This window comes from Microtus pennsylvanicus, chromosome 13 (genome assembly GCF_037038515.1).
Source record: "Microtus pennsylvanicus isolate mMicPen1 chromosome 13, mMicPen1.hap1, whole genome shotgun sequence".
NCBI lineage: Eukaryota > Metazoa > Chordata > Mammalia > Rodentia > Cricetidae > Microtus > Microtus pennsylvanicus.
The window spans coordinates 68,629,248-68,652,761 of record NC_134591.1 but is presented as its reverse complement, the minus strand read 5'-3'; the positions used below and the strand labels follow the sequence as shown (position 1 = coordinate 68,652,761).

The window sequence follows — 23,514 nt, the reverse complement described above, 5'->3', positions numbered from 1 at the left end:
TGCCCAGGTGTCTGGGCTTCTCTGCTCCCCGACTGTCTCAACTCTGGGAGACAGGCATGTTTCTGAGCCTTGGAAGGATGCCGAGGCTAGAATGCTGCCTCAGCCCCTCACCTGTTCCACACCCCTGCCTCAGCCTTCTTCATCTGTCTACCTTAACTGCCTATCTTCCTGAGAAATAGATAATGGGCACACTCCTTAGGAGTTGCCCTTCATTTAACTTTAAGTTCTGTTACATAACCCATATGAAGTGTGTATTGTGGGAAGCTCCTATTACAGACGAGGAAATGAACCCCAAAGAGGACAGTGAATCGGCTAAGGATCTGGCCACACAGTGAGTTCTAGGAAGTGACTCGCATCCTACTTCCTCACATCTCCAGTCCTACTTGCCTTAGAATCTGATTTGTCCTTTTCTCCCTGTCCCTGACGTCAGCTTGCCTGTTGGTCGCAAATGCATGTTGTCCCTGCCACCCAGAAAGCACACTCCTTCAGCCTCTACTGTTAGCAGGTATTTAGAAAGGCAGACACACAGCCTAACTGTTCGCAGGCTTCTTCACCTTCGTTTCATGTGAGTGGGGACAGGCTGCGAAAGGTGAGAAATTTACCAGACCTGGGGGCGTTCCTCAGCTGAAGATTGTATGTGTGTCTGCCGTTGATGACTGGTTTCAGATAGCATATAGATGGCTCCTGGTGTAGGCCTCAGACCACTTCTTCCAAAGCAAAAAGGCAAGGGTGGGATGTTCCCATACCTAGAATTCACTTTATAAATACTTACTTAGCAACAGTACTGCTTTATCCATGTCCTTCTCAAAGTCTCTCTCTTCTCCCTATTCTATTAAAAAAAGTCACAGCTACAACTGCCAGATAAAGAAATAACCATTTTATCGTGCATCTCAGACTACGCCATGGGGATGTCACAATGCCAAGGAGCCTCATATAAAAACTGGAGGATGGGGGTGGGGCAGCAGAGTAGGGTAGCAGCATCCAGAGCTGGTTTACCCAGCCCTGGCCTTGGAGAAATACCACTTTTGCCTTGTGACAAGAACAGTGGAGAGTGGTTCAGGTAGGATGCGGACCTTCTGGCCAGTTTCCTGGGTCCTTTGTGGCCCAAGTGTGTTGAGCTATGTCAGCCCTCTGCCAGCTCTTTGTATTTGAGACAGTTTGGAGCTGGACAAGTCCAACGAAGCTCTTTTTCTGTGGCTGTGGAATCCTTTGGCCTTGGCAGTGGTTCGAGCCTGTGGTCTGATTCACCTGGTAACAGCCTGCAGAACCCTGGGAGGATCATCTTAGGGGAGCTAGATACCCTCCTTCTTGGGATAGTGTCCATCAAACGAGTAAGCAGTCTGGACCCAACTGCCCCTGGATGGAGTTCCTGGCTCAGCATTCTCTGAAGGGACAGCTCCCCTCCTTTCTTTGTCTGGGGCGGGCCTTGGAGGGGGCCATATCTTCCCTGGTTCTGAACTAAGTCTACCAGAGGATCAGTGGGCCCAGCTGGGCAGCTGTGGGGACCCGTGGTCAGCTCAGCTTTCATCCACATCAGAGACAGCCTGCCCAAGATTATCCCTGCATTTGAATGTGGTTCCAGCATCTCACTTGGTTTTGGCTGCCTCTTCAGATGGACAGTGAGCAGAGACCTTGGATGGGGGCCAAGGGTGTTGACCCTCTTCGTGAGGGAGCCAACGCTAGGAGGCACAAACCACAGGCCCAGAGGAGAGTTTGTGCAGGCCTGAGCCCATATTCGGAAGCCTGGATTTTGCATTCACACCACCCAATAGCAAAGGGCTTGGGATTTCAGAGTCCCCAAGGGGATCTCCGAGCTGAAGACATCAAGCCTGGAGTCCTGGACATGGGAGCAACTTGGAGACCATGCTGGGAAGTTCCTCTGAGTATTGGTCACCCAACTGAGAAGCAGTTGGGTCTGTGTGTGTCCTGTGTACTAAACACTTGGTAGGTTCTTAACAGTTTGACTAGTGCATTGGGCCAGGCACCTTGGCCCTTGGGAATCTTTTGTCCTTATCCATATTCAAGGCCTCTGAGACCTTAGGTCTTGGATGTGGGGGTGCCTCAGATTCTGAGAACTCATTAATCAGCCTTTAACTGTTCCCCTTCTTGCCTCAGCCACTTAGCCCTCTGCAACCATATGGGTTCCAGCCCAGCCTGTGGTCTCTGGCTCCTACTGCCTCCCTGTACCCATTGCTCAGACGCAAGGAGACCTGTCATATCTTTGTCTTTGGATACAGGGGCTAAGGACTGGCTCTGCCTCTGCTAAGGTCTTGTGAGGCTGAGGCTGACAGGCATGACTACCTGCTGTAAAGAGGGTGTGTGCCTCTGTATTTGTTCCCAGGATAGCTGTGGTCACCAAGGGAGATAGATATCCCAGGACAGGGCCTGGTGCATAGTGTTTGCTCAATAAATTTTGTTGAGTGAGTGAGATACCGCAGGGTGGGATCTCTGCACAGCCCTTCCCTGTCTCTGTGTGACATTTCCATCCTCGGCATCACAGAGGATAGCACTGTGAGGGTGACTCACATGGGGATGTGACTTGCTAGGCCCAAGCTAGATCTGATCCAGGATGACAGCCCTATTCTGCCTAGGAGGGCCTAGGAGGAGCAGTTTCCCTTTCCAAGGAGGAGACTGAGGAGGAGGGCCTCGGGTGGGCTTCTTTTCCCACTTCACATGTGTGCCTACCTGGAATCTAGCTGCTCATGGGAGGGCTGAGAGGAGCCCTTAGCCTTGGACCTGGTACCTGTCCATTCCCTTTCTAGGGATTTTAAGAGTCAGGGTTCCCAGGCTCAGATTACCAGTGGTCCCCATGTATGTGTGGGGTGCAGAGGTGCAAGTTCCTTTATTGCCGGTGATAGAAATTCCACCAAGATGGAACCTGCTGTCCCTGCCATAGGGCCACCTGTTTCCCTGGATGGTGGGTCCACAGTCACTCCTTGTTACCCACTTTTTAGTCTACATGTAGAAAAATAGACACAACAGCTGAGCAGTCAGCAGTGGTCAGTGTGGACAGCCCGAGGCATAAACAAAGTCCCTTTGGTCAGTGGCAGCCACACGTAAAGGCTCAGGCTTGGGGAGCCCCTTGGTGGTGCCCTTGGGGTTGCCTGCCTATTTTTGGCAATAAATAACTTGAGGACCCGAAAACCAAACCAAACAAAAAAAAAATAAAAATACAACCAGTATCTCTTGGGGTAGGTGGTGGGAGACTGTTTAAATTATTGGCCTTCCCCGGGCCACGCAGGTGGTGCTGGGCACTGCTGGGCACATCACCGGCATGTGTGCATCTCCACGAGCCGCTGGCACTGTCGGCACTTGACGAAGCAGCACCAGTGGAACCTGCAGCCGCAGCGCTCGGCCAACTCCACCTGTGCTGTATGGAAGCCACGGCCGCAACACAGCAGCTCACAGCCATCAATGGCCTTGGATGTCTTGTTGCACGTGCGGCCTCTCGTGCCCAGCACACCACTGCGTATGTCCTGCTCACAGAAGTCTGGACTGGGCTCCAGGTACACCAGGTCCTCATCCGTATGTGGCTTGAACTGTGCATTTCGTGGCACCAGTGCCCGGGAGGAGCCCACACGACGTGGCTCCACCTCTGTGGCACCATCAAACTTCTCCTTTAGTGCATGGCCCACCTGGCGGAAGGGCGGCACAGCTCGCCAGCACGTCTTTACCTCACAGGAGCCCGACACCCCGTGGCACTTGCACTCCACCCGCATGTGTGTCAAGATGGCCTGTCAGGGAGGAGGCAAGAGGGATGGTCAGGGACAGTAGAGGTAGGGGAGGGACCTCTGGGGACCAATACACGGACATACTGCATAACAGGACCCCAAGGCTGATGCAGAATCGAGGGGTTCACTGTCGTGCCTCCTTTGTATAAGCACCAGCTGGGTGCTGCACTGAGCTGGCAAGCAGTGCTGAGGACAGACCAAGGAGGTGTCCCTGTACTTGAGGCACCTGGAGTTGCTGGAGTCACAGTGAAGGGCAGTGTTCTCGGAAGCATTTGAGTGACAGGTGACATGATGGGAGCACAGTGCTGTGCTAAGTCTCCAGAGCCTTTGGGAAGTCAGGTGGTGTCGGGTGTGTGGGTGGATGAGAGGGTTCAGTCCTGAGGCAGGACTGGGTCCATGCAGATAGGTATGAACAAGGCCACTTACACTGCTGTATGGCACCTACTCCCCCGACTCCCAGCCCTTGGCCTACAGAGGTGCCTGGTGACGTGAGCCTTCCCAGAGTAGCTGTAGGGCTATTTTAGGGACTCTGCCCATGCAGTCCTACCCCAGTGCCAATGGGATGGGTGCCACTCTACCTTCCTGCCGGCCTCGTTGTTGTGAAGGTTCATGAGCGCCCTGCTGGAAGAGGCCCCCTTGCTTCTCTCCCGTACGTCCACAAAGGACTGTGAGAAGGCTACGCCGTAGGCGATGTTGTCCGAGCATCCTGACCACTGGAAGCCTGGTGTACGGAGGGCATAGAGAGTGCTGGGGTGAGTTTGGGCCTGGGCTTAGGCCCCTGCTCTCCCCTTGGAACATCTGTGCTTACCCTGTGGACTGACCCCATGCACTGTCCGGTCACAGCCGCACTTTTCCAGCTCTCCACTGCTGCACGCCCTTGTTACCGCAAAGGCCACACCTGCTGAAGAGATGGCGTACACAAAGGCCGCCTCCCGAGTCCCTGTGCGAGGCAGAGGGAGAGAAGGGCTAGGCCCTAGGGCACCACGTCTGCACTTTCTTTGCATAAAGAAAGAGGTATAAGACAGCTGCCGAATGCTGGATGCCAAAGAGGGGCAAGGCAGGTGGAAAGCCTACATGCCAGTCACTGAACCCCCTTCACACGTGAGGACCAGTGAGGCAGGAGCTATGGTCATCCCCATTTTACAGAGGCTTGCCAGCTTGTCACACAGCACGTGGCAGAACCAGCAGACAGCCTGGCTTCAGGGCCCGATCGTTCATCTGTTCTCCACAAGCTCCTCCAGAAGGCAAGCGATAGTCGTGTAATTCTGTGACATTCTGGGGAAGTGATGACTACAGTTCCGTGAAGGGGCACAGCCACACTGCGGTGGTTGAATTATTCACCAGGCTTTAAGTTTCCCCACTTGTGACCCCGACTGAGCTCTTTCTCTGAGGTGGGGCCTGCAGCTCACAATGTCTCCTGCTTCCTTGAGACTTGAAGAACAAACTATGGTATTGGCAGCTCCTAGCACTGAGCCCCTCTTGCTGACTGGGAGTGGGGGTTACAGTGGGTTGTACACAAGTCCTCTGCCCCTGCCAGCTTGATCTGTCCCCAGTGTCTAGAGACTAGCCAGCAGGTACCTGGAGGGGAAGTTTCTCGTCCCCGTCCCACAGCCAGGAGGTGATGGAAGCAAGCCTCTGCAACACAGGTCTGCCGGCCTCTGCAGTGGTTGTATCTCCTGCCCACGGCTGCTCAGCAATTCTATTTTGGTGCCGGCCCTCCTCCCTTGCCTGAATGGATGTTTTTATCCTCCTAGGAACTGTGCCTGGGGGTGTAGCTTCTGTAGAGTCTCTTTCTCAGGGTGAGCTGGGGCAGTGTGTGAGCACAGCGCGCATGCTGGCTGGGTGTGTGACCAGACAGTGGGTCTTACTCCTGTCCGAGACCCTGTGAAGGCCTCTGTGTGCTCTGACTGTCCTTCTGTCTCTTGATGTAGGGTCTGTGTCCACAAGAGTGGTGGGGGCAGGCTTTGGCCCCATGGTTGGCAATTACCTCTGCGACACCCAGGCTTGTGCTCCCAGCTGCCCTGGGGAGCAGTCACCATGGTCAGATGAGAACAGTCCCCTCCACTGTGCTCGTCTGTGGACAGAGGCAGCCCAACCTGGGCTCTGGAGTAGGAGGCAGCTCAGCCCCCAACACTCAGGACACCCTGTTCTCGGTGCAGTCCTGAAACAGGGAGTACCACCCACCATTCCTTTCCACTGCCCACTCTCTGCTTGGCCATTTTGGGCCTGCACAGAGGGGCTTGGCTGGAGCAATGGAGCCTCGACAGTCTGGGATGGAACCTTCTCCAAGCTAATTGAGGTTAATAGCAGGCTCATGTTGGTTGGTTTTATGCTGTGGCCGCCCAAAGAGAGACAACTTCAGTTTCTGGTATTTCTGGTATTTCCAGGCCTGAACCAGCACAAATCTTTGCCCCAAAGACCAAGGGGGAAGGGAAGTCCCAGGAGGTAAGGCTGATGGGACTGGTGGGTGGCTTTAACCCTCTGCCCTTGGAGGTCCTATGCTCCTTTAGCTGCTTGGGAAGTCCTTGCCCATTTCTGGCTCCCACTCACCTCTGCCCCCTAGTGCCAGTGGTCTTGGGGTTACTAGTCTCCCTGTGGGGTTGCTCAGGAGACCACTGCCTCGGTCTCTAAACATCTGTCTTCTTGGACTGAGGTCACCATAATGTCTTCATTTTCCGAGTGACCGAGGAAGAGGCTCTCCGAGACCATAATAACCAAAGCTCTAGCTCACAGACAGCCTACTGTGTGCAGGCCTCGTCTGAGCACTAAGCTCATTAGTTGAGGTGTTTTCCCCCCAATTCGATAGGAATGGATACGCGTCCTCCCCTTACACAGAGAAGCAAGGCACTGAGCCACCAGTGTTACCCAGCTAGGATGTGGAGTAGCCAGAACTCATCCTCTTCTTACTGACCCTGGGTTCCAGCCATTTGACTCTAGTAGTGTGTATAGCTTTCCAGGTACCCCGGCTGGAGCCTCGGTTTCTGGAGGAAGACATTGCAGGGCCCAATTTCCTCAAAAGTGCATTGAGGTGGGTCTGGGAGTGTTGTGGTGGGGTGTCCTGGGGAGGTGGTAAATACTTCACCCTGATCAGGCTGTAGCTGCAGGAGGGAGACATCTTTGCCTGCTCCCGTCCTGGGCCAGCGGAGAGCATAACTCTATAGTGCCCACCTTGCTGTCTTCTTCCCTCTCTACCCTGCCGTCTGCCCTTCCCACACCCACGACTTCCTATTGCTTCTTTTCTTCCCAGACTACCCCAAGTTTTGGCCCCACGGATCTGACCTCAATGCCATCTTTTCTGAGGGGCAAATGCTGCCTGGGGTTGGGGGTTTAAAGCAATCATATAGGTCCAATAGCCATTATTTCTGAGGACCCCTGTATAAAGGGGACTTTCCGTGTACTGACCAGGACTCAGCAATCTTAGATTGATCCCTTGAAAACATAAGGCTTGTCAGGGTTCTGCAGCAGCAAATGGCAGAATGGGGGCTGGAGTGGAGCCTGCCTGACTCAAGGCCTGAGAGCACGTCACTGTGACATCTCTCCAGATGGTGGGAGGGAAGCCAATCCAGCAGAAAGGAGCTGGAACTGAGGAAGAACTGGCTGAGGTTGAGCTGGGTTGGCGGGGAGGCCTTGGGTGTGGTGACCTTTGGGCACGAGGTAGGTGTCCCGATGGAGGCCAGGGAACGGGCACAGCTCCATCGTTGCCCTATGTACACTCCAGATATCTCAGCAGGTGGGCCCTCGGTTTGTCCCCACTTTCTAGAAAGGACATTGAGTTATAGAGAGGGCACGGACCTTGCCCAAGTTCTCATAGCTGGCAGGACTTGGATCTGGGTCATCACCACCCTTGGCTCCCTCAGACTTCTCAGCTGTGACTTGGGAATGACATAAACTCAGAGCTGTGTGAGGATGATCTGGGCTGGATAGCACAGGATAGGCCAACACACAACACTCCTTTCTTCACTGGCCACCGTCTGGACCCAGAGGGGGATCTTTTCTGTCCCCTTATATTCCTGAGGTCACTTCCCTAACCAGGTAACTCATGAATGTGGACACCTGCTGAGTTCCCCTCCTGAGACTGGGGCAAGAGGCCTTCCAGACTGGTTGTCACTGCTGAAGTGACTGAGGTCCCTGTGAGGCTCGCAGGTCAGGGACTGTATGAAGTAGTTACTGCACAAGCCACTGAATGTCAACAACAGCCCTGAGAGTTAAGCATGAGACAGGTAAGGACCCGGAGGAATGAAGTCACCTGCCCTAAGTTTGCCTGTCTCTGCTGTCCTTCAATTCATGGGCCTTTAAAGCCAGTCCTGTATTCCCAGCAGTGAGTCCCTTTCCCCCGGATCCGCGGAGACTGACCAGGTAAGTGCATTCCAAGACGAGTTTCACTAGTGAAGAAAACCAGATACAAAGTGGAGGAAGGTGGGTGTGTGCGATGAGCTCAGACTTATTCCCCAGACATGGCTGGTGTCTGCCTGTTGTGACTGGCCTGGTCTTAGGATGCCTTGATTTAGCCCCAAGGGGACAGGATGCTTGTCCAGGCCACTCGGACTTTAGAGATCCAGAACAGCTTCCATTTGGCCTGGCAGGGTTCTTGTGTCCCCATAACTTGCTGATAGGGCTAGTCCCTTCCTTGGCTCCTGCCCCCAGATGGGAAAGGCAGACTATTCCACAGGGTCCTGAGGTCCCCTCCTAGCCTCAGGCTGGCACTCACCGATCATGTCCTCCCTTTCCTTGTCTTGATGAGCTGCCCATCACTAGCTGACACTACCGACTGTCCTCCACGCCAGGTTTCGGGGTATGCTAGGAGGCAGGCACTTGAGCCACCCCTGTTGCTTGGGGATGCAGTGATGGTGAAGGCGGCGTGGGCGGGGAGTTGTTAGGCTTGAGTGTGAAGGTATAAAGACGCAGTGTGAGCACACATGATTTCCATAAAAAAGTATATCTAGATACATAGTAGAGAATCAGCTATATTAAAGGATCCAGTGACTCTAATAATGAATACCTAGGAATTGCATCCTGCAACTTGTATTTTTTATAAACATGGAATCATATCAAAACAAAAAAATGCAAAATATACCCCCTTTAAAGAATATAGAGCCTGGTTTAGGCATGTAAGTCATCCCAGAAGTTCAAGTTCAAGGCCAGCCTGGGCTACCTAGCAAGTTCAAGGCTAGCCTGCCTAACAACATCTTCAAAGAAACAACACTACAGAGGCATAAATCCCAGAGGGACGGACTTGGACAGAAGGAAGGAGGGGCTAGGTGGGGGCTGCTTAGCTGGTAGAGAAATGGTTGGGCATTTTGGGGGGGGACACAGCATATGTGACTCCATCATAAGAAGCACACTGATTTATCTGTCAGTCTCTCTAGAGCAGTAGTTCTCATCCTATGGGTTGTGACCCTTTTGGGGTCACCTATCAAATATCTTGCATATCAGATATTTACATTACAATTCATAACAGTAGCAAAATTATAGTTATGAAGTAGCAATGAAATCATTTTATGGGTGGGGTCACCACAACACGAGGAACTGTGTTAAAGGGTCGCGGCGTTGGGAAGGATGAGGACCGCTGCTCTAGAGGATACATCCACAGTGTGAGAGGGATTTCCAGAGAGCAGCACCATAGGAAAGCTGGCTCTGGGGCCTCCCTAGTGCAGCTCTGGGCCCTGGGCAGCAGTGCCATCCCCGCCGTGAGGCTTCACCACTGGACTGCTCATTGGGCATCTGTCTCTTTCTCAGAACAGCACAGTTCAGCAATGCCAAGTGTGCTCCTGCCTGCCAGCCCCTGCCAGCTCTCAGGAGAATGGCTTCCAAATTTCAATCACAGTTGGTTTCCAACAGCATCCAAATGCTTTGCCACGAGCCTAGCAGCCGGGACTGGCCAGGCCCACAGGTGCCAAGACAAAGGTTGGCCCAGGCAGCCTCTTCCTGCAGCTCGAGCGACTCAAAGAGCCCTGTTGACTTGCTGTCAGCTCTGCGCTCAGGAGGTGGAGACGCAGCTGGCTTTGAGCATTCCCACTGAGGACAGGGGTTTGACCTCAGTGCCTCAAGGAACCCTCCAGTTCCACAGAACCTCTCTGCTGGGCCCTCGCTCACCTGCATTTAGTCTAATGCCCTCTCACGTTACCCGTCTCAGCTGCTCCCTGATCTTGGGAAAACCTTTCCGAGCACCCAGTATTGGCCAGGGGAAACCTCCAGTTTCCTCTCCCGTTGTTGTGTTTATTGGCTGTGACGGTGCAGAGCCCGCCTGGGCACACATTCAGACCCTGCCATTCTCTGCTTCTGTGACCCCGGGCAAATCACTTAACTGCCTTGTGCCTCCAGTTCTGTACTTGCTACACGGACACCCGACTCAGAGGCAGACGAGTTAGATATAGTGTGTCCTACAGTCCTTAAAACAGTGCCTGGCCCATGGTCAGTGCTGCAGGTGTGGGAGTTGCCTCTGTTGTGCAGCTGCGGACAATCTGGTCCCTGCTGGACTGTGAGCCCTAGGACAGGAGCCTGTCACATGCGGAAGCTCACAGATGGGTTCCAGGACCCGAGGCTAGACGCAAAGGTGAAGTCTGATTCTGTTCCTGTCCTTTGAAGAGCCTGGGCAGGTCAGTCCCGTCCCTTTGCTGAGCCTCAGTTTCTCCCTCTGGAAATAAGGGCCAGCTTACTGGACCAACTGCACTTTAGAGTGCTTTGTGGACCACAGACCACTGCCTCGCCTCCCCTGGGTCATCCCCTATCTAGTGCCCTCAGTTGCGTTCTTTATTTCCTTGCTCAGGCCCTGGGCTGCTTCTGCCCCTGAACCCTTTAGATGTGCCTGGCCCTAGAAGTGTCATTCCCCAGACCACCCAGGCCCCTAGAATGCCCTCCTCACCTTGCGTCACCACCTTCCCGAAGACAGGCAGGGAGTCCAGCGTGGAGCAGTTCCAGCGCCGATTCCGGAATTGGTATTGGCACTCCTCGATGGCCAGCTGGGCGCCACGGCGCACTGAGTCCATCACCTCTAGGTTCCGCTTGCACATCTGCACCTGCCTCTGGATCAGACCTTTGAGCTTCTCGCACGTCTCCTCTTCGGAGATGCTGCCCACCGATGACAGCTTGGCCAGGTACCTGGGGGCAGGGGTTGGATGTGATGCACAGCTATCCTGATGCCCGCTCTTCTCTCTCTGTATTCAGGGCTCTTGGGGGCCGCCTCATCTCCTGGTCTGGGGACCAGCCTGCCTCCCCCAGCTCTCGGACCAGTGGTCAGTATGTGAAGCCTGACGTGGGGCTTGAAGCAAAAAGCAAGAACTTGTCCTGTTTACTGAATGAGGGAGCAACCGAATAGGAAAGCACACAGAAAGTCTTATATGGGGAGGTTATACCGTCAGGATGAGAGTTAAGTTTTATGGAACCTAGTTAGACTTGGGCAAAGCACTTTACATTACTTCATTTAGTCCTCTCGGCGAGTCAGAGTCTTCATTTTTTAAAACATTGGTTGATTGTGTGTGTGAGTGTGTGTGTGTGAGTGTGTATATGAGTGTATGTGTGTTTAAGTGTGTGTGTATGTGTGTTGTGAATGTGCTCACTTGTATGCACATCCCTGTAAGGTTAGAAGTTGGCTTTGGGTGTTCCTAAGGAGCTAGCCACCCTTTCAACTTTTCCAGCTTTTTTTTACATAGCCAAGGAGAACCTGGAACACCTGATCCTCCTACGCCCACCTCTCCCTTTACAGGCATGCAGCATCACACCTGGCTGGCATGCTGCTGGAGCCTCTTATGCATGCCAGGCAGATCCTCCAACTGATTCACATCCCCAGCCTGAGCCCCCATTTAAAAGTGAAGAAAGTTGAGGCAAAGGGAAGTTGTTGCCTTGTGTCCAAGGTCCACAGCTGCTGAGGGGTAGAGCTTGGTTCTGTGTGACTTTAGAGACTGAGAGCTTGGGCAGCAGCTGCTGGGAATGAGGTTCGCTCAAACAAAGCCTGCTGGGGGAGGTGTAATCTGGGCCTCTCTGTCCCTAGTAGCATCCGAGTTTTGCTGGAGTCCCAGAAGGCCCAGCCCAGGACGTCTCTGTCTGCACCGCGCTCTGGGCTCCCAGAGGACCCCCGCCCCCGATGCGCTATGGCTGTATGGTTGAGTCTAACGTTCCTTATCCATACTGGAGTCATGGCTTCTATTCCAGGCAAGGTCTGCTAATGCACCTTGCTCAGCTGGGTGCATCTCAGGAGTGGGCCAAAGGAGATGGGCAGTCTCAAAGCCAAACTGACCACCCTCCCTTGGCATTCACTCCTGGTCTCCCAGGGCCCCTTTCAGCTGTCACAGCGTCTCTAACAGGCCTGGCTTTTTACATGTGTTCTGGGACTCAAACTCAGGTTCTCATGCTCGCTCAGCCTGCTCTTTGCTGACTGAGCTATCTCCCTAGGTCCTGGGTGTGCACGGACTAGCAGCTCTCTGGCCAATCCGTGCAGGAACCTGAGTCTCTTGGAAAGAAGAGAGGGTGGGAGAAAGGAAAGGAAAGGAGTAAGGGTCAGGAGAAGGGAACATCTGGAAGTGGCAAACCTGGCTTCAGCCCTGCCTGGGTGCTCCTTGCTTCCCTTGCCATGTGAAGGGGGGGGGGGGGTGTCTCCTACGGAACCATACCCTTAAGTCACTCTTGGCCTGCAGGGGGCGCCAAGAGCTCAGCTACTGGCGGTGGGCCAGGACTCTGTTCGGGAGGCCACTGTGTCTTTCCTTGAAGGGTCAAGAAGTTGAACCTACCACTGGATATTTTCCTGTCCCCATTCAAGCTAGGACTCTCAGAGAAGGGTGGAGACCCCATTCCCTCCAAGATTTGGGGGGCATATATCTTGTTGGAGGCACATATCTTATCTAACCTTATCTAGACCTCTTTTCCCCCTCCCTTTAGCTAAGCAGGTCAGGTGTGGCTGGATTGGGCCCTGCCTCATCGCTGGTGAAGGGAGGCATTCAGGGGCTGACGTCTCCAGCCACAAGGAATAGGCAGGGAGGTCTGGCTGAGCCATCAGCCCATTGTGATGGGAGGCAAGTCCCCTTCCACTTGGAGCTGGCTATGAGCACAGCGAGCTAGCTGGAAATCTGTGAGCCTTCCCACTATCAGAGTTTGAGTTCTCCTTCTGTTGGCAGAAGAGGGCCTGCTGGTCCCATGCCACCGAACGGGAGCGATGGACTCGAGGAACTGAGCATTCCTCCCTTGGGCTCTGAATGTAATAGGGAGACAGGCCGAAATGACAGTGGCAGGGACACTGCCCGGCTGCCATAGCTGTGAGTCACCGGGACAGCATCCAGGAAGATGATGAGAAACTGCCTCCAGCGGCACCAGTGCCCACCTCCCAGTCCTGCCTTTACTTGACACAACAGCTGCCCCTCCCATGTATGGGAGGCCTTGCCATCTCTGCTCCTGCTTTCTGAGACCCCAGGGGTTTGTCTGGCAAGTGCCCGAGCTGGCATAGGCCAAAGAGGGTTGGCACCCCAGTCCTCGGCAGCCTTAGCCTGTCCTCATTCTGCTCGCTTGTCCTGGAGCCTGGCTGGTACCTGACCTCACTGCACAGATGAACCAAGCAAACTGAGGTGGAGTGTCTAGCAGCAAACAGCTCTGGGCTCTCAGCTCTCCCCTGTCTCTGGCTGTGGATTTGCCCCACTGGATGGCAGGAGAGCTGACTCCTCAGGCTGCAGCTCTTTGGGCACGGCACACAGAAGGTATTCAGTAATGTTTGCAGCTCGGCTAGGGGACTTTGTCCTGATGCCTTCCTACCCCCGTGGCAGAGTATATAAGGGAAGGAAGAACAGGGGTGAAGAGAGGAAGATGGGGGCAGCCTTGTGGTCCCGCCTAGTGCCCTACAGTGGCTCAACCTTTCCCCCAGAGACACGTGTGCCATTCACTGACCCGGGAGCTGGGTCGGGCTCAAATATCGACTGCACAAGCATTTCTGGGAGAGGCAGAGCCAGGGCCTGACGGGTGTCGGCTGCTCCTGGGCCGGCTGTCTAAGGCTGATCATCCCTGCTTTTCCCGGCCTGTTATGCTGCCCCTGTTTAGGCTTCTTCCTGCTGTTGCCGAGCACAGGTTTAGCAATTTGCCACCTGCTGCCCTGGCCACCCAGGACTCCAGCCACGGCCGTGCCGTCGATCAGGTTACCCCACCAGTCCAGGGTGCAGGCTGCAGCCGCTGGCCAGTTTGTGCCCAGTTTCTCGAATGGGGCCTGTAGGTCTTGCAGGCTCCTCCCAGGAGGCCCTCCCCTCCGTGCCTGCAGCCTGCGAGGAGGAGGCCGGAGGGCCCTGGCCCTGCCAGGGAGATCAGATCCTCTCGGCCACCTGCTGTTTTCATTAGAAACTAAAATTAGCTGGGCTTGTCCCAAGCTTTTCCAGGTTTGCTTGCTTTTTTAAACAAAATATACAAAATCAGAGAAGCTAATCCACACCTCTGTGGCTCTTCCCCGGGGGCACTCCCTGGACTCTAGAGGAGAGGGGCCGGGAAGGAGCGACCATGGTGGGGAGCCAAGCAGGTCAGTGGCACTGGTCCGGGCCCTACGGTGTGCAGGTGGGGGCTGGGACACCAGCCCAGGCCTCTCTGCCCCCTCCCTTTGGCCTCCGTGTCTGCCCAGGCCACATTTAGAGCCTCCTCAGGAGTAGTTGTGCCCTCCATACCAGAGAGGAAGGAGGCCAAGCTGGCAGGAGGGGGTACCCGAAGAGAACAGTGTGTAAGCAGGAGCCACTCTCAGCTAGTGGATATAGCTAGGTGGAAGCAGGGGCCACAGCCTCTATCTGGGGCCGTGCTTTTAAGGAATGGAAGGGGTGTGCAGCCCCCAGGACCCTTGCTACACAACCAACCACTCAAACCACCCACTGCTTCTTGAGTGCCTGCGGTACTGACCACCACTGTGACCCTGTCCCAAGACCCCTGTCTCTTCTCTGGGCAAGCAGTGTGTTTGGGGGCTGGGTAAACAACTCAGGTCAGACTCGTATCTCTGTGTCACTCAAGGCAAGTTAGTGAACATCCAGGAGCCTTGGCCTCAATGTGCTACTCTGTAAAATGGGGAGATCAGTTGCTCTTACCGTAGGAGATAGAAATGAACTAAACACACCCCAGGCAGAGGTATCGGGAAGCTTCTAACCTCCTCTGTGGCCCTTCCCACGCTCCTCACACTGCACCCTCTGCTGCATCCAGCTGGGCCTGTGGTACTCTGTGCTGGGCTGTCTTTGTTGGGGCCTTCTCCACTCTCATGAAGCCAGGCTCTGGCCTCATTTCGGGCATGCGCCCACAGGGGAATGAATGACGGATCACTTTGGTACGATTCGAACTGTAGATTTTGGAATCTCCAAGTGTATTTGCAGAGACAGAGAACAGGTCCCCAGTGCTTCCAGCTCATCTGTGGGGCACTCCCAGGATCAGGGGTGAAGTGTGGTGTGGAGGAAATGTCTCCACAGGGAGATTAAGAGCTGGGGACTCTCTTGTCCAGTGTAAACTCACGTGTGCCAAGGGAGCGAGGGGACTGTCTGGGGAGGGACATCTGTCACCTGTGTCATCACTTAGGGGTCCATGCTTCTGCATAGCCATGCCACTACAGAGCAGAGCATCCCTGCCCCTGACCCCTGCTCTCCAGAAGGCACTAAGGCTTCAAGGCTTGGACTCAAGCTGGTCACTGGGGCTCAGGACTTGAAACGAGCCATTCTGGTCCCCAAGCCTGGGAGCTGGCTGCTTGGGCTCCAAAGATGGCCTGGGGCTCCAAGGGTAAGCAAGGTGGTCTGATTCTTCCCAGGATGGCTCCTTCCAGAGACCTGTACCTACCGCAGGAGAATTGGAGTATTGTTAGGAGTGAAGGATGCCGAGGTAGTGGCTGTCCCTATGGTTACACAGTGTTATCTGTGGTCTCTGTAGCTACTGAAGTCACCAGATGGAGGTACCACCACTGGCTGAATCCTGGAGGGCAGTCAGTATGGACTGGCCAGCACCGGAGACATTCCTGGTGTTCTGTCCTGCCTCCCTCCCACCTGACAGGACTCTGAATGCCAAGGCCAACTGGAGTAGGCCCAGTGTTTGTTTTCTAAGTTGGAGAGAAATGCTGACCTTCTCTGGGGGCCCACACTTCCTGATTTCTAGGATCCCTAACTCCTCTTACCCACGACCCACAGAAGACTCAGCATGCTAGGCAAGCATTCTACCACTGTGCTATACCCCCTCCCCCTTTAAAGACAGTGCTGTGTAGCCCAGGCTGGCCCTGAGCCCCTGATCCTGCCACTTCTATCTCTTGAGTGAGCATTTTGCTCCGGAGGGCCCCAAGTCCGTCCTTCTAACTGAGGAGGTTGGTTTCCGCTCCCAATTTCCATACTTCATCTTCCAGAGGAGCAAGGAGCTGACTTGGGGGCCAACAGGGAGCCACTAAGATGTGAACCCGGATGGCCCCCCTACTCTACAAGGATGTAAATGTGTTTTTTTTTCTTTTCTCCCTGAGTCAGGTGTCTTCCTGGAGTGAGTGGATGTTACGTTTAATGTGCCCCATGACCCTACCTTACCTCTAATTTGGCAGCAGAGACTCCCCTCCCCGCAATTCTTCTCCCTATATCCCTAGAGCTCCCCATGGTCCCCTGGCCACTGACAAGATTGAAATATGGTTCCCAGATGGCTGGGGGATCCTGAAGATGGGGAGTGAGGAGAGATGAGTAAATCCCCAAGGAGAATTTCAGCACAGCCCGGCCGCAGCCAGGGTCCTCCAACCCAATCTTGCAGGAGTGGGACTGTGGCGTGGCTGAACCTCTACTCTTACTCAGCAGGCAGTTGGTCAAACCTGGGTTCCTCCCCTGCCCCAGTTCTCCTTCATCAGCTATGGGACAAGCTTTGGCTGGAGTTCCAGCTTTCCTATGAAAATACTGTAGGCTCTGAGTTTAGCATAGACAGTACTGATGCCAATAGGTGCCCGACATGTTTTTAAGGGGCGAGCCCACCGCTCCCTTTTATGGTAGCTCAGGGTCCCTGAGGCCTTCCCCAACAGTGATGTCTATGATTCCTCCTTAAAGCCGGGGTTGCCAGGGCAGTGAGGCACCCATGACTCAGGAGGGAGTGCTCTGCTATCTCCTGCTTTGGGAAAGAAACTCCTGGGAACTCATCCGAGGATTGTAGGACTGCTGGGGGAGGTGGAGGGGTAGGGGTGGGGGTATGGGGGGTGGAATGAAGTCCCCGCAGGTCAGAGGCTCCTCTGGGCATCAGCAATCCCCTGCTGAGAGCAGGTCCCTGCATGGTTCCCCATGAGTTACTGGGGTGGGAGAAACCTCCCTATGACAAGGGCAGGATGTGTCTTTCCCCCTTTCCCTCCCCCTCTCTCCTACTCTCTGTGAGGACCAAGTCCCTTCCAGGAGCTGTAGGGGTTCTGACTTGGAGGGGAACCTTTAAAACATAGCTCAACTTCCAGTTTGCCAGAAAATGGGGGAGGCAGAGAGGGGCTACGGGAGAAGGGGGACTGGCCGGGGTCACAGCAGGGAGTGAGCTTCCCCTCGGGCTGGCTGAATCACCACCGAAGATGTAGCTCCGAACTCAGAGATAAAACCTGGCAACTCTTGTGGAAATCTGGGAAGCAACTGTGGGTCCTGGCTCAGCTCCGCCTCCCAGCTGCTCGCAGAGCAAACCAGGAGCACCTCTTGCAGGCTAGCTGGGAGCAGAGGGGTGACCGGTGGGGCCAGAGAAGGGTGCTGTCACCCTTGCCAGCAGCTCCCTGATCAATCTGTGCCTGGTTGGCTCAGCCCAGAGCCCTTCCTCCCCCAGGAAGGAATGGGGAGGCAGAGGCTTGGTGCAAAGGCTCAGCTTCCCTGAGCGAGCGAGTGCACCCACAGGGCCCTAGTTGGGCGAGTTTCAACAGGTTTGGGGAGCACTGTCTTGTCAGATGCTTGCTGAGTTGCTCAATGGCTAATCCAGGGTGGAGGGAAGAAAAGTCAAACCGTAGCAGACAGCTGGGTCCCGGCTGCCGCCTGAGCAAACCCCTCAGGCAGAGCTTGGTCCTGCCTCCCCTTGTGTGGAGGGGTGGGAAAGATCGAGGCTGGCAGGTTGGCCAGGAGGCTTCGCTCGCTCTAGCCCTAGGAAGAGCACAGCCTGCAGATCTGCCCCACTGCGGGGCTTTCAGCATCACCTGAGTCGGAGGAAAGTGCAACTGAGCCCTCCCTTTACTGATCCACTGGTGACTGAGCACTCATAGCCTGGCAGGTATGTGCCAGGCACTAGGGGGACACTCAGAGGTCTGTGTGCCATTGCCTTGACCTCGCAAGCATCAGAAGCCATATAATCACGCCGCGTGGAGTAGATGGGGGGTTGCAGTTACATATATATATCAGAACTTGAGATGTGGTCTTGGTTCAGGCCCTACTTCCTCCAGATCTCTAAGGGGGAGCTGGAGCCCACCCACACACGTCTGCTCTGGGAGGGGAGGGAAGAAGTTAGGATAGTGTGTGTAAGGTGCCCGGAACATCCGTTCACCAGGTTGTGCAGGGGGGAGCCCTACCCCACTTGTGGGACTCATTTGATGATGTCTGTAGATACTGGTCACCAGCTGGCACAGGGTGAAGTGTTGTTACTGATTTCTAGGACAGAGGCTTCATATATAAAGGCCCCAGGGGGTCAAGGACAGACCTATCAAAAAAAAATATCCACAATACCATGCGGGGAGGGTCTGAGTATATAAACTGTAAAGTCTTAGTGTGTGTTAGTGACTGTGACTCACAGTCATGGGAGAGGTTCCAAGGACATGGGCTTTTACTATTTCAGGGGGGAAGAAGGGGGCCAATGAGACATTCCTGGGGGCTCTACCCATGCCTGGACTGGCGAGTCACACCTCACTTCGCCTGAAGCCTGGGAAGTCATACATCCCTGCTGGGCAAACAGGCATGTGCGAGCTTGGAGCTTGGCTCGGGGAGGCACACCTGTGAGGACTTGGAGCTGGTAAGGTACTTGACGCCTCCCTTCTATTCCCCCGGTGGCACTGGAGTGTGTTTCCGGTAACACGCCTCTGGCCAGCAGGATGCCCACAAGCCGGGCTAGATCTCCTGGCTCTGGGAGGCTACCAATGAGCAGGCAGGGGGCAGCCTGGGCTCCCATCTAACGTTCTAGGACCCAGACAGCACTGTTCGGGACAGATGGAGCTTGGGAGCACCGTAAGTACCCAGTCTTTGCATCATCCTATAGACAAAGACACAGTTCTGAGGCACTGTACCCCGCCTCTGGCAGCTGCCAGGGCCCCCATTTCTATCAGCATGCCTGGCTTTGTGCCTTGATGTCGCACGCATGGGCTTACTCCTCCTGAACTCCATTGAGAGCCATCTGCACCCATGGACACTACTTTACAGATGAGGGGCAAGGCACTAGTCCAGGGTCCTTCAGCGGGGTAGTGGCAGAGCTGGGGTAGAAACCCTGGGCTCTGAGCCACTCTGTGGACCTGACTTGGACTACAGTGGGGGGGTCCTTATTTTACTCACTGGGGTTCTGCTAACGTCCCGGCTCAACACATCACTTTGCTCTTCACGGAGAACACACACTAGTACCTCAGTCTTTCTGTCTTCAACTCTGCCTAGTTCTTCCACTTGGGGTTCAGAACAAGCCCAGAGGGAGGAAATAGCCCCCTCAAGGCCACCCAACATGTAGCGTAGAGCTGTGACCGGAACCCCTGGTGTAGCCTTGGTACTGGGGCATGACTCAGACGTAGCAGGGAAGTTCCTTGAGGGTCAAGTACAAGCCTTCTACCTTGAACTGTGTACCCCCCATTCCTTCTTCATTGGTGGGAGCTGCACACATTGCCACCTACTCTAGATACCAGACATCCGCCTCATAAACAGCATCCAGCTCCTCTGGGCTTTTCCAGCTCTAGTGCCTGCAGGCAGAGGGCTTCTCCATAAGGTTGATGTCCAGAGACATCAGATAGCATGGACTCTGCAATCAGCTATCAACCCACCCTGGATGGAAGCCTGCCTCTAGGTGAGGGAACACCCAGGCCTAGTCCCCGGAGCACATGCTGCCAGCTATTTCTTTTGGGGCCAAGCCTGCAGCTTGACTCATCCCCTTTTCATATTTATTTATTTATTTGTGCATGTGTGCACGTGTTTGGAAGTCAGAGGACAACTTATAGGAGTTGATCCTCTCCTACCGTGTGGATTCAAGGGATGGAACTCAGATTGGCAGGCTTGGCAGCAAGTGTCTTTACCCACTGAGCCATCTCAATGGCCCTTGGTTCACCCTTGAATAGACAGTGTCACCGCCATGCCTGAATGGACAGCTGCTAACCCCAAACTGCTGCTTCTGGAGGCTGACTTGGGCTGGACAGCTCTGCCATTTACTAGATAAGTAGCTCTGGGTGGCCTCTGTGACCCTCAGTCTTCTCATCTGTAAGATGGGGTTTCAATGCAGTGAGGATTGAGATGGCACAGTGGGTGATGAAGGTTAATAAGTCATTCTCCAGTCTCCAGGCCGAGTCTGGCTCTGTGATAGCCACAGCTGCAGCTCCACTCTGCACCGGAGCATGCCCACTGTCCTGCCCATTCCAGCTGTGGCTTCTCCTGTGTTCTTTGACCCAGACCCAAGCTGCTGGGAGGCTAGACTCGGGCACCTGTTTCCCTAGAGGCTGGTGCAGTTTCTGGCTGAGGATGGAGGTGTTTAGATACAAGGCACTGATCCCAGTTTTGGGGGCGTGTGCCTGGGGTCCTCTCCAGTTTGGTAGGATCCTGGGAAGTCCCTTCTTCTTCTCCGAGTTGTGTAAAAAGACCCCTGGCTTGAAGCCCCGATGGAACAGGAGTGAACTGGGTTGTCTAGAGCCAGGCTGCATGGCAACTGGAGCCATCACAGTTACAGAGAACAGGTTTGCCAACCTCTCCAACCCCAGGCCTCCCCTCTTCACCCACCCCCCACAGTGCAGGCAGGCTCAAGGCTCAAGAACAGAGCTCTGGAATTCCCCATGCTTTGCAAGACCTGAAGCTGAGGCTGCCTTCCAGGCTGGGACCAGGGCGTGGTGGACATGGCTGGAGGCGGGTGGCAATTCTACCTGGGTCAACTTCGGGACAGCCTCAGGCAAGGAGTAGGTGATAATAGTCTGGGGAAACTAAAGCATCTGGGTTCAGTCTTCAGCTCTGAGTCTGGTAAGTAGCTCCCTTCCCTGGGCCTCAGTTTCCTCACCTATAAAGGGAGCTAAAGAGCCAGGAGCTCCCAACGGCCTTTCTCTGGCTGCTGTCTGTGTTTGCTGCAGGCCTGGCTCACACACTCCAGTTCCCACTTGCTTCTTCAGCTTGTTTGGTAGTGCTTGGTGCTGGGCAGCTCAGACCCCCTTCTATTTCCCCCTGATGTTCACGCTGTTTTACAGCCACCCATCTCTAAGAGGCAGCTTCTTCAAGTCCAAAGTAGTTCCTTTCCTGCAATCCAGATCTGCAACCCAGGCCCCACTTGGGGTGTGTGTGTGTGTGTGTGTGTGTGTGTGTGTGTGGAGCACAGTCTGTAAGAAGTGGAGGGGGCGGTGGCTGTGCCCTGGTTTCTGTCCACTCTGCCACTGCCCCTCAAGTGTTAATCAAATTAAGACTCCAAGAAAAACAAAGGCTCTGCAGCCACTTTGGGCCTTGGAGTCGCTAGCTCTCTGAACAGCTGGGAGAATTCCACATCACCTCAGTCTCCCAAGCTCTGGGTGGCTCTGACCCCAACGAACACACTCCTTTCCAGTCTACGGGGCCCTGGCTGGCCACAATGACCTCATAGCAACAGCCATTGGACACTCAGGGCGATTTCATGGGAGATATTTGTTCTTTGGTCTTGATGCAGAGAGAATTTTTCCTTTCCCACTGTCTCCATGGAAACCCCAGCTACACTGTTGGCTATCCCCCCCTTCCCACCTCATGCTTTTCAGATCAATACTGGAGCTTGGCTCCCCACTGGCTGCCCACAGTGGAAGGCGGCAGCGCTCTGAGCAGGAGAACTTGGGGCCAGGGTTAAGCCAGGGCCATGGGGAAGTGTCACTGAGGAGGGATGAAGGAGCCTAAGGTCTAGTTCCTTATTCTCTTAGTCACTAGCTCATCTCTTTAGCTATCCTTCTCTTTCCCAGGGATCCTCCGGAGCACCCAGTAAAGGAAAAACACACAGGTCACCAGCGGTTACCACCCCCTTCCTTCTTAGGCAAGACCCTTAGAGGTGGATGGGGGCTGTTGCCTTCTTTATTAAAGGTTGGGAGAAGTTTCTTCTTGCCTAAGGGAACAGTGAGGTCCGGTCAGAGCCAGCCTGCGGGCTCTCAGAGGCTCGGCGCCGGGTCCTCGCCTTCTACGCCTGGCTCCCGCCCCCCAAGCAGAAACAGGTCCCTGCACGCCTCCAGCCCAATCCGCAGCGCGGCGCGGCTCAGCGCGGGGAGCTCGCGACTAGACTCCTTGGTATTAACCTGCTATTATGCCCGGGACTCCTTCCCTGCAGTGGGCTTCCTCGCGACTTGTCTGCGTGCCGGATTGCGTCCCACACCGGTCCGGGGACACCGCCCCGCGCTCGCACCCTCTTGCGCCCTCGAGCACTCAGGGCCGCCTCCGGGTGCAGACACGCTGCCAGCCTTGCTGCCCCGGGTCAGGAAGGAATTCTGACCCGGGACAGCAGGGGTCCCGGGACCTCCAGAGGGAAGCCCAGATAGTGGTGGTGGCCAGCAGAACAAACCGGCGGGAGCGCGAGCCTTGGGTCCCGCGGCCGAGACACCTGCCGGGAGCCCCCTGTGCCCGCTGCCCCAGGGTCCGCCCCACCCGCCCGGTCCCCGGTCGGACTTACAGCCAGTTGCTCGCGGCGGCAGAGAACACGGCGAAGACGAGGAGTCGCAGCGACCGCAGGCACGAGCGGGGGCTCATGGTGTCTCGGGCGCCCGGCCCCGGGCAGCGTCAGTGAGGTTCCCGTCGGGGCGGCAGGTGGGCGCCGCGCGGACGGGCTGGGGCGCCGGGCCGGGGCGCGCGGCGGGGCTCAGCCTCCCAGCAGCCGGCCGCGCCGCCCGCTGCTGCGCCCGCTGCCCGGCGGACCCGACTGTCAGCGCCGCCCCAGAGCCGGGATGCGGCGGCAGCGGCGGAGGCGGGCGGGCGGCCGGCGGGGCGGGCCGGGGGCGGGCCGAGGATGGGGTTACCTGGGCGGGTCCAGCAGCGCGGGACACCCCCTCCCCCCCAACGGGGGCGGGCCTGAGCCCGCGGGACTGGGCTTCTCCTGGGGGGCCTCCCCGGCCCGGCGCCCGGGCGCTCTCGGAGCCCCAGCCCGCTGCAGGCACGCCTGGCCGCACGCCGCCCAGTTGGGCCGAGCTAGAGGCGCGGCGACCCAGCTGCTGGGTCCCCGCCCGGGGCCTTAGGGACGGGCGGGCACAGCTCCCCCAGCCCGCCGCTGCGGGCACTGCAGCGCCGCCCTAGCCGCGCCCCGCGGCCCCCCGCCGGCGCCTGGGAGCCGGGATCCCCGGTCGACCCCGGCGGAGCCACCCGAGCGCGGCTGCCACTCGCGCGCACCCAGGCGCTAGCGCTCCGGGCGCACCAGGCTGCGGTGCCGCCCGGCTGTCCCCGGCGCACCCCTCCCGGCCCTCAGGCCCCCGCGTTCTGCGGTCCGGCCCCTCCCTAGCGCTCACCTCCCTCTAGCCTTCCCGGAGCTGGACAGGGGCCTCCCTGCTTCGGGCAGCTTGGGACAGTGGCCTGAGACTCCGGGAATCCGAAACCTCGCTTCTGGATGGCCCTGGGTTCTGGCGCGCTCAAGGCAGCAAGGTCTTGAGTGAACCCCTCGCCTTTCTGAGTGGACCTTCCACTTAGGGACGGGAAGGCTGCGGAGGTCTCCTTTTAGAACAGGAACCAATCCC

General features: G+C 55.9%; 1 protein-coding gene across 1 annotated transcript; it reads right to left on the bottom strand.

Moving 5' to 3' along the window:
- Positions 1-860: 860 nt before the first annotated feature.
- Positions 861-23,116, bottom strand: Wnt4 (Wnt family member 4). Its single transcript, XM_075945791.1, has 5 exons — positions 22,464-23,116; positions 10,594-10,829; positions 4,540-4,671; positions 4,310-4,452; positions 861-3,734 (listed from the first exon to the last, which is right to left on the bottom strand). Exons 1-5 carry the CDS (start codon positions 22,538-22,540, stop codon positions 3,267-3,269), a joined length of 1,056 nt encoding a protein of 351 aa, XP_075801906.1. The 5' UTR covers positions 22,541-23,116; the 3' UTR covers positions 861-3,266.
- Positions 23,117-23,514: the final 398 nt, after the last annotated feature.